This window comes from Pelmatolapia mariae, linkage group LG15 (genome assembly GCF_036321145.2).
Source record: "Pelmatolapia mariae isolate MD_Pm_ZW linkage group LG15, Pm_UMD_F_2, whole genome shotgun sequence".
Classification (NCBI taxonomy): Eukaryota; Metazoa; Chordata; class Actinopteri; order Cichliformes; family Cichlidae; genus Pelmatolapia; species Pelmatolapia mariae.
The window spans coordinates 1,363,681-1,373,646 of NC_086240.1; the positions used below are offsets into that span (position 1 = coordinate 1,363,681).

General features: G+C 43.0%; 1 protein-coding gene across 1 annotated transcript; it reads left to right on the top strand.

The window, feature by feature from the left end:
• Window positions 1-1,998: 1,998 nt before the first annotated feature.
• Window positions 1,999-9,115, top strand: LOC134643522 (alpha-1-antitrypsin homolog). The gene is made up of 4 exons (XM_063495936.1): window positions 1,999-2,602; window positions 2,853-3,123; window positions 8,672-8,819; window positions 8,924-9,115. The coding sequence occupies exons 1-4, from the start codon at window positions 1,999-2,001 to the stop codon at window positions 9,113-9,115; spliced, it is 1,215 nt and encodes a 404-aa protein (XP_063352006.1).
• Window positions 9,116-9,966: the final 851 nt, after the last annotated feature.

Sequence of the window (9,966 nt, forward strand, 5' to 3'; positions counted from 1 at the left end):
TTTCACCTTTGCATATGTTTACTTCTGTCAGGCCTGTACTGATAAAACTGGGATCTTTAGTCGGTCGGGGAGGTGATTAAGTTTGCTCAATGACACAACGAACCAGTCAAATAACAAATAACATAAAGGTTAGTTTTAAATAAGCATGATAAGTTGACTATGACCAGTCATCTGAACTCTTGCATTAATACTTGCCTAATACATTATTATCCACCTGACAAAACAGATGATAGTGTGTGCGCTGTTTAACTCCTTTAGCTTTAAATGAATATTAATACCAAGGTCAGTCTTGCTGTCTGGTCTCAGTATGATTTCTCTTCCCAGTTAACCATGATTGTTAAAAAGAAGCCAGCTTGTCTATTTTCCAGAAATTATTTAAACTGGAAGTAATTTGAATTGACAGATTTCAATGATTTCCCACATTTTTAAATGGCTCCAGATTTCTGCCATCTTGAGTATTTTGCCAGGACTTCTCCAAGCTTGTATGTTTGCGTGATTCTGATTTTTTGTTTTTTTGTTTTTACCAAAAAGACCCTGACCCACCCAGAGTTATTTCCATGTCCGGTTGAGCAAGTTAGGTTGTATAAACAAAGTCAGTAGAATCGATCCAGAAGAGAGAAGGCTGATCTTTGTTAATCTGTAAACTGTCAGCTGACTGCCTTTAAGCTTGCTTAAATATAACAAGAGTTTCTGGAAACGTCACTACAGAAGATGTTAGTGGTAAGCATCAGTCTCTATTAGTTCTACATTTTAAGTACTTAAATGTAAGAAGTAAATGACAGTTAAGAGATTTAAAGATGATTTTTAGGATGTAATCATGTGGTTTTAACAGACATGTCATTACTTAGCATTCATTGTCTGCTTCCTTCGTTGGTATCATCAGTTATATTGTACACAATGTTACAACCCAGCTGAACTACTGGTTACTACTTTACCAGTGTATAAAAAAATCGCTACAAGGGTGAAGTGCCTTTACCTTTAAATATACCTATTTCTATTCTGTCAATAACAGACATATAACTTTATTATTTTAGTGATGCTCATTATTCAAATCACAGTTGTACATCTGCTGTGGGAGAGACACTTTCAAATCCCTCAAATATCTTTTAGAGCTAAATCTCTACTATAACACCTGCTGTGTTGAGGAAGCTGAAATACATCTTTCTCCCTGGTGACCTACACTCACTGGGTGTTTTTGAACAGTCATCTAATGGGCAGTAACTCAACTACTTACAGGTGCTGTATTACTGGCAATCAGACTGTTTAGTTGTCTGCCTGACAGTCCAGGTAACTTCTTGGGTTTAAAATCCAACCTTTGTTGTTTGCATAGAGTGACTTCTCAGCTGGTAGCTTTGGGATCTGTTACAAGCAGCTTTGCAGAAACATGCTGTTATAACAGATGCGCATGAAAATTCTACTTTTTTCGTCTGATGAACTTGTCAGTAGTGGTTTTCAGTACAGCTCAGTAATAATGTGGCAATAGTGCAGTGAGGTGGAAATAAGAAAGCAATGATATAGAAATATTAAGTTATTACTACGAAATTACAATGTAAAATCCAGGTAACTACCAAATAATATATTGTATCAGCAGTGGTTTTATTTTAGTAATATTACACTGAAATGTATGTAATGGGATAGTAAGGGGCCAGAAATGTGGAAACAAATATATGCCATATATGAGTCAAAACTCTTATATGTACCAATATACTGATAACAATATAATAACCTGTTAGGAATAAAATAGTAATATTTGTGGATCACAAATGATGACTTGATTGTGACCTCATAAAAATAAGTAAATAAGTAATGTAATAAGTAATATCAGCATTCTTCTTATTTTTAATGCAATATCCTGAAACTACCTGATTCAATCTAATTCCAATGGTTTTAAGTCATAAAGTCATGAAATTATGACTCAAGGACAGATGATGGAAAAACTTTACTTGGAACTCATTTTGTATCATTTTAATTTTCCTTTCTGATCCACAGACTCTAAAGATGCATTTCTGTAGCTGTGCACTCATTGCACTGTTGCTCGCTGTAGCCTCGGCAGACCACCATCTCCACCACAACCGTGGTTCTGAAGACTACATGAGCTGCCACAAGCTCTCTGCTCCTAATGCTGACTTTGCCTTTGCCTTCTACAAACGTCTGAATGCGAGGACTGCTGCTGGAAACAACATTTTCTTCTCACCACTGGGCATCTCCACTGCCCTGTCCGTACTGTCTGCTGGGGCCCATAGTGAAACCCACAGCCAGCTGTTCTCCAGCCTGGGCTACAGCACCTTAAACCAGACTCAGGTCAATGAAGCCTACCAACATCTTTTCCACATTCTTGGACAAAGCCAGGAGAACCAAACGCTGGATGTTGGCAATACCATTGCAGTGCGCTCTGGTTTCAGTCCTCTGGAGAAGTTTCTGAATGATGCCAAGCAGCATTACTCTGGTGAAGTCTTGCAAATCAACTTTACTAACCCTGCTGAGGCTGCAGATAAAATCAACAGACACATTGCCAATAAAACACAGGACAAGATCAAAGATATGGTGAACGATGTTGACCCTGAAACGATGATGATGCTCATTAACTATGTCTATTTTAAAGGTAAGCAGCCTGATCAAGTCTATTGTTAGGCTACAATAGACAAACATGGCGTTAACGCCATAACCATATTAACACGGCAAATCCCCGCTAGCGAGTTAGGGTTAGGGTTAGCTTGTGTTAACTTGCTAACAAGGATTTGCTGCGTTAATGCGGTTATGACGTTAACGTCGTATCAGCGAGATTAATGCTGACAGCACTAAGGCTGAAACATCCCAATATTGTCAACACGAATCTCCACTGTGTCGTGCAGGATACTGGAAGAAACCATTTATTAGAGAATGGACACATAAGGACGACTTCCACGTTGATGGCAGTACCAAAGTTCAGGTTGACATGATGATGAGGACGGGATACTACCACTTCTATGAGGATGCAGTTAACCACGCTAGCGTCATCGTGCTGCCATACAAGAGTAACACCGCTATGATGATTGTCCTTCCTCATAAAGGCTGGATGAAGACTGTGGAGAGAAACATCAACAAGGACCACATAAGAAAGTGGCAAAACTCAGCATCTATGATGTAAGACTTATTGCGTTATGTCTGAATATTCCTGCTTGCTAGTAGATGGAGACTGTTGTCAAAAAGACCTATTGCTGTTTTATATCACTCCTGTTATTAACTTTTTCTTTTCCTTTTTTTTCACCTGTCCCGTTTGGTTCTTTTGCCATCAGAATTATTGTCTAAAGGCGAAGAAAGATGCCCAACAGATTTACTTTACCAAATAGACCATCCCAGCCTTGCCGTAATGGTCCATTTGATTTACCTTTTATTGTTTATTTTCACTTGTTAAATACGGGACAGACTTGACTGGGGAAAAGAAAGGGGAGAAAGAAAGGGAAAGAAAAACAGCGGGGAAGAGGGACGGGGATAAAGGGCAAAAATCAAAAACCAACAAAATAAGCAGACAAAAAATACATATATCGATCACCTGGATCACCTGTTGAGAGAGAAAAAAGAGAAAACAAGCAGAAAAAAAGAGCAACATAATAAACAACATCACGATGATCTATGGGAATGTAACAGTAAAAACTAAATATTAAACATTATTGTGCAGCACGTAAGATCGACAGCGCACAGTGTGCTTTGAGGTAGGAGCCAAAAAGGGTGTAGTTTGTGTGTGTGAGCACCCGTGTGTACACCTGTGAGCATGAGCACGCTTGTATTTAAAAGGTTCCTTCAAGTAATGATCTGCTAGAGGGTGTGGGGGGCCACAGTCCCATCCTCCAGGGCATGAAGCAGGTATGGAGGAGATCAAGACTCCAGACATCCAGAGGCCCCCAGAACACAAGAGACCAAGGAAGACCAACAGAGGGGCAGCCGCGCCACTGTCCCAGAAAGAGCTGAGGAGAGTCCCAGATGAGGGGTCCATCAGTAGCCGCGGAGCAGAAGCCAGGGGGGGTTGCAGTGACGTGCCCGTGAGCTCCGCCAGCAGCCAGCTGTGCCAGAGTGACCGAGCCCCGGGCCGTGAGGCCGAGGGCACCCCACCCCCGAAGTGGACGCCCATCCCCAGACACCAAGAACCACCAACGCACCGATGTCTGAGGGCGTCTGCCACTGGCAGGGGAAGTGGTGGGGGGAGATAGGCCTCCAAACCTTGGAGGGCCTGAGATGTCCCCAGAGAGGTGGCATCTGATACCCAACCTGACATATAGACACAGACATACAGGCACACACAGATACAAACATCCATTCCCACCCTCATGCTCTCATAGGCAATTACTCCACACTCAACCAACGTGGAGACGGACATAAAGAGACGCTGTACACACAATCACACTCCCCAAGCGTACTCTAAGAACCGGGTCTAGGTACCCTTGCCCCTGGAGGGGGAAACTGCACCCAGACCCAGGTGGTGTTACCCTTTTCCCTGGGGTGGGGAGAAGCAGACCGTCCCGACTCCGCAGCAGCAGGGAGGCCCCACATTCCAGACCCCAGTCGGACGGCCAACTCCTCCTCCTAGCCCCCCCGCTCCAACAGGCTGCAGAGACCGGGGGTGTAGGAAGACTCCAAACCTCCCTCCGCCCGCTCATATGTAGTGTTGAAGCATGTGTGTTCTAAGGTGCATTTAAAAAGGGCATGGTAAGCGTATAGCCCCTCCTGATAGCCCTCAATGTCTACGTGTATTTAAAATTGAGAGGTGGGCAACGACGCCAGGGGGGAGGTTGTACACCCTGATGGTCTTTTGGAAACCATGTAGCGTGCCCACCCCCAAGATCCTATATGTATGTGTAATGAGAGTGTGAGTAATGTGAATGTCTAAGTTGTGAGATAAAATTGAGGCACAGGCAGCCAGAAGGGGACAGAGGGGGGGATGCCTCCCCTGCACCCTGCTAACACACCTTTACCCCAAGGCCCTGCATGTGTGGGTGATTTTGGTGGAGCGGGAAGAGGGAGGCAGCTGCCGACCCCACCACAGAGAAAACTGCACCCACCCCGTCATCCACTCATCTTCCAGACTATACAAGACAATAGACGCCCAGGCTGAGATCTTCCTCCACCTCTCCTATATCTCCCCCTCCTGCAGAGTGAGTTCCTGAAGAGAGGAGACCTCCTGCAAGATGTAACAGCCTCCCCCACCAGTTGAAGAGCCCCCCAGGTGGCTCAATGAGCAGGCGGAACCCTGCGCCAGGGCTGGGCCCCCATACACCCACCCACCCACAACCCCGGCAACACACCAACCAGGACCCAAGCCCCCAAGGCCCAGCCAGGGCCCCAGCCCAGAGATGGAGCACCCCCAGAACCTCACGCCCGTCCCGGACCCACCCAGGGGCAGCCAGGCTACCAGGTCAGTAACCCACGTCCGTCAGCACAGACCCTCCCCTAGCCCCGTTGCACGCAGCCACGAGGAAACCATCACCTAAGAGCCAACAGAGCCCTTAATAGGCCATGACCGCAACCCCGGGTTGAGCCCTCCAAGGAAGATGCTCCTGGGGAATCCCCCGACGCCCGAAGCCTGTCCCTACCCCCACACCAATCACAACAGCGAAGGTGGGACCAAACTATGACCCCCCACCCCCACTAGGTGATGGAGCTGATCAAAGGAGCCCAGAGCAATTGATCTGATGTGATGGCAGAGGCTGTGTCAAGACTAATGTAATCTAATAGATAATTTCTATATTGGTTAGAATTAAGATTATTTTTATTTTTCCAGTTCATGAGAACTGTTTTCTTGGCTATGCATAGGGCAGTGAAAACCATATGGGCTATATTCTTTTCTGTAGTGACATTATCTAAGCTGCCCATGAAAAGGTTCTCTAAACGAGCTATTAACCTAACCATCTGAATCAACGAAGTAACTCTAAACACATGCAAAAGATTCCTGAGGCTTTTAAAAACTCCCAGCCTGGTTCATTACTCAAAACCGCAATCATGGGTAAGACTGCCGACCTGACTGCTGTCCAGAAGGCCATCATTGACACCCTCAAGCAAGAGGGTAAGACACAGAGAGAAATTTCTGAACGAATAGGCTGTTCCCAGCCCTGTATCAAGGCACCTCAGTGGGAAGTCTGTGGGAAGGAAAAAGTGTGGCAGAAAACGCTGCACAACGAGAAGAGGTGACCGGACCTCATAATTTTGTAAGCGTAGTCTTTGTACTAAGAATTTTTTTTTTTTTTTTATCAATTATCTCATTTAATTCTAGTTTTGTTTTGCGTATTTTGTTCAATGTTTCCTGATCTTGGTGGGACGCGTAGGCTTCTTCTAGGGATTTGATGGTTTTTTCTAATTCCTGAATATTTTTGTTTTCTTCTTTCTTTTTATGTGATGAGAAAGAAATTATTTTACCTCTCATCACAGCTTTCCCTGCTTCCCATAGAACAAATGCTGATGTTCCGGGAGTGTCATTATAGTCTAAATATAGAGTCCATTCTTTTTTAAAATATTTAATAAAGTCTTCATCTTTAAGTAGTGATGTATTAAATCTCCAGTTTTTACTAGGCGTAGTATTATTCTTGTGCATTAGTGTTAAAGATACAGGAGCATGATCGCTGACAGCTATAGGGTGAATCTCAGTGTCTGAAATATCACTCAGCAGTGAGCTGCTGACCAAAAAATAATCCAGACGAGAGTAGGAGTGATGGACATGTGAGAAAAAAGTATATTCCTTACTGGTGGGGTGAAGGGAGCGCCATGCATCGCAAAGACCAAAGTCGCTCATATACTGTTTGATTATATTTGTGGACTGCCAATTACGCTGAGTTCCTGCTGTATTGAGCCTATCCATTTCTTCATTTAGTCCAAGGTTGAGGTCGCCTCCAAGAACAAGTGTGCCATCTAAGTGTTCAGAGAGTGCACTGAAAAAACCGTGAAAGAATGAGGGATCATCAACATTTGGACCATATACACTTACAATACATAGCTTTTTATCAAGTATAGATAGTTTAATGATTAAGAATCTGCCCTCTGGATCTATAACTGTATCGAGTACTGTGAAATTAATATTTTTATGGATTAAAATTGCTACTCCCCTTTGTCTAGAATTATAACAAGGTGAGAACACATTAGGAAACTCAGGTGTTTTAAGTTCATTCGAACCTCTAAGAGGTCTGTGGGTCTCTTGTAAAAGGACAACATCTGCCTGTAGTTTTTTGAGTTGGTTAAATATTTTTAACCTCTTTTCTCTGGAGCCAGCTCCATGCACATTCCATGTACCTTAGTGCACCCATAGATGTCTGTGTATAACTAGGGGTGTACGCTGTGTGTGTCGCTTAGACAGGTGGAGAGTTATTAACTTTGAGTGCCCAAGTGCATTTACATTAATACGTACTGTAGAGCTATATGAAATAAATTACAAGCGTATGATGTATTCATATAGTCTTTAAATCATTTTTGACCAGAATATGTTCTTCAATGTGCTCATTCAACAGATATGTAGGGATGTTTTTGGGCTTTCCACAATGTCCATAAATATGAGAAACGTTCTGTATCATAGTGATGCTGAAAAACTAGTTCATGCATTTATTATTTCCAGGCTGGATCGTTGTAATTCATTATTATCAGGTTATCCTAAAAGCCTTTCATTTCGTCCAAAATGCTGCAAAGAGAGTACTGACAGAGACTAGGAAGAAGGAACGTATTTCTCCTCACATGTGGTTCCAGGGGCATTTAAAAGTAGAACTTTCAGCTTTCAGGTCCCTCTTCTGTGGAACCAGCTTCCAGTTTGGATTTGGATTTAAGATTAGGCTAAAAACTTACATTTTGATAAAGCTAACAATAATAAGAAGGTAAGAAGTATGTAGTCAGTTCCATTTGTTTGCCTGTCTGTCTGTTTGTTGGCAGGTAGCATTCACAATTTTTAGATTTTGTGTGATGGTAGATAATAGCAGCTCAAACAAAATTGGGTCAAGGTCACATCAAATGCAAAAATCTTTAGGAGGATTTGAACTCTCTGATTACTCTTGTTAGGGCTAGATTAGGTGACCCTAAACACTTCCATTTACCCTGCTGTAAAAGCAGGATGCTTAGGGCTTCGAGTGCATCTTTACTCACCTCTTTTGTGTTTTGTAGACATAAGACAGGATTGTCCAGGGGCACTTGTGGGGTATACTGTGGGAGTATAGGGTTCTGGGTCAACTGCTGCTGCCCATCAGGTTCTTGTTTCCACAAAGTGTCCATGGTCTTGAAATAAAGTCAAGTTATCTTCTGTTGGTGTTGGAGTCTACCAGAGTTGCCTCTTGTGACTGATCATAATTTTGATTTTCATGGAAAGGATCTCAGGGTGTAGCCAGGGTGAAGAGGGCGTCTACTTTGGGAAGCTCAGAGTAGTATTCCTAACTGTTGCAGATAATGTGGTGCTGTTGGCTTCATCAGAGCATGTCTTTCCAAATAAAATGGAGTGGTTGGTAGCTTAGTGAGAACTAGATAAAACAAGAGTCAGCACCTCTCTTTGCAGGAAACGGAGGAGTTCTCCCTCTTGGAATCTTATTGTGAGTGATGCGAAGTTGAAGTGGCAGTTTTGTGTGGTGTCAGCAGTAATGTGGACATTGTAGTGGTGAAGAGTTATGATCCTGATCCAGTTAGTAAAAGAGGAACAACCTGTAATTTAACAGTCCGTTTTTCTATTTCTCAGGTATATAGATCTTAGGATTCCAAAATTTTCTATAACCGCTGATGCCTCGTTGAAGAACATATTGCAGGAAATGGGCATAACCAGTGCCTTTGAGAACCATGCCGATTTCTCTGGTCTGTCCAATAACAGTCAGCTCAAAGTCTCGAAGGTGGGCAAACATTTCTCTTTTTGGTTCTGATTCTGAGACACTTAAAGACTCATTACAGAGTAAGAAATTAGCATCTGACTGTCTCCTTTCTTTTTCACCCACAGGCATCTCACAAGGCCACGCTTAGTGTCACTGAGATGGGAACAGAGGCAGCAGCCGTCAGCATCTTTGAAATGTTCGAAACGATGATGCCACCTACAATCAAAATTGACAGGCCGTTCTTGGTTTTCATTTTGGAAAACTCCACTAAAAGCACCCTCTTCATGGGGAAGATCAACAATCCAACAGCTTCATAATTGCACATACTTGTGAGATGATATTAAGGTCACAGTTGCCATAATAAAGACCCTGTCATGATTAAAATACTGACCTTTATTTATGAGGTTATCTGTCTGCACACGTTGATTTTCTGGTCTACAAAAACGACATTAGTAACATTTTTTTTCAGGTAAATAGCAAGTTTGGAAACATTATGTCAAATATTTGATTTATATGTGAAGGTTGCTCCTATAGAAAACTATTCCGCGCGTATATAAAACAGGTCCGCGGCTCCGAACCGTAGTAAAGGGACCTCTGGCTAATACGTCGGGTTCGTGTCGGGCTTGTAGCTGAAAACTAGCTTTACTTTGTTGTCTGGGTCAACTTTTCTAGCGAGAGACAGAGAGAGGCGTTGAAAGGCTGCTCCAACGGAAAACATTAGCACAGTGTACAGTCGAGTCGCGTTAAGGCGTCTGGGAAGGTGTTACGGCCCTAGTAGGGCCTTCTCCTGAAGGTGCCCGTGTGGGCATGTCCTACCAGCTCTCCTGCCTTAGGTGCCACCTTTTTTCTTTTGTACAGCTGCCTTCCATCATCAATTAAAGGTATTTAAGCCCAGAGAAAGGTGAGCTCTTGTGCCAGAGTGCCATGTTAGTGGTTACAGCTAGTGAGCTGTGTGTTTGTAGCTAGTGAGCTGCATTTGGTGACTGTTTACTCCTGCCAGTGTTTGGTGACTAAACTCTTTTTTGACTTACTTTTCATTTTACTGACCAATGCTTGAGTTTTGTCTTGTTTCTTTAATGGTGATAGCGGCTTGTCCGTCTCTTTTAGTTGAGTATTTGATAGAAACTTTAATAAAACTCTTTAATTTAACCCTTTGCCTCCTTGTCTC

Bases quoted from the DNA above. Each gene is read 5' to 3' on its own strand.
- LOC134643522 (XM_063495936.1), top strand. From the start codon at position 1,999: ATGCATTTCTGTAGCTGTGCACTCATTGCACTGTTGCTCGCTGTAGCC. The intron at 3,124-8,671 runs GTAAGACTTATT...TCTATTTCTCAG, and splicing joins CAAAACTCAGCATCTATGAT to GTATATAGATCTTAGGATTC. The intron at 8,820-8,923 runs GTGGGCAAACAT...TTTCACCCACAG, and splicing joins GTCAGCTCAAAGTCTCGAAG to GCATCTCACAAGGCCACGCT.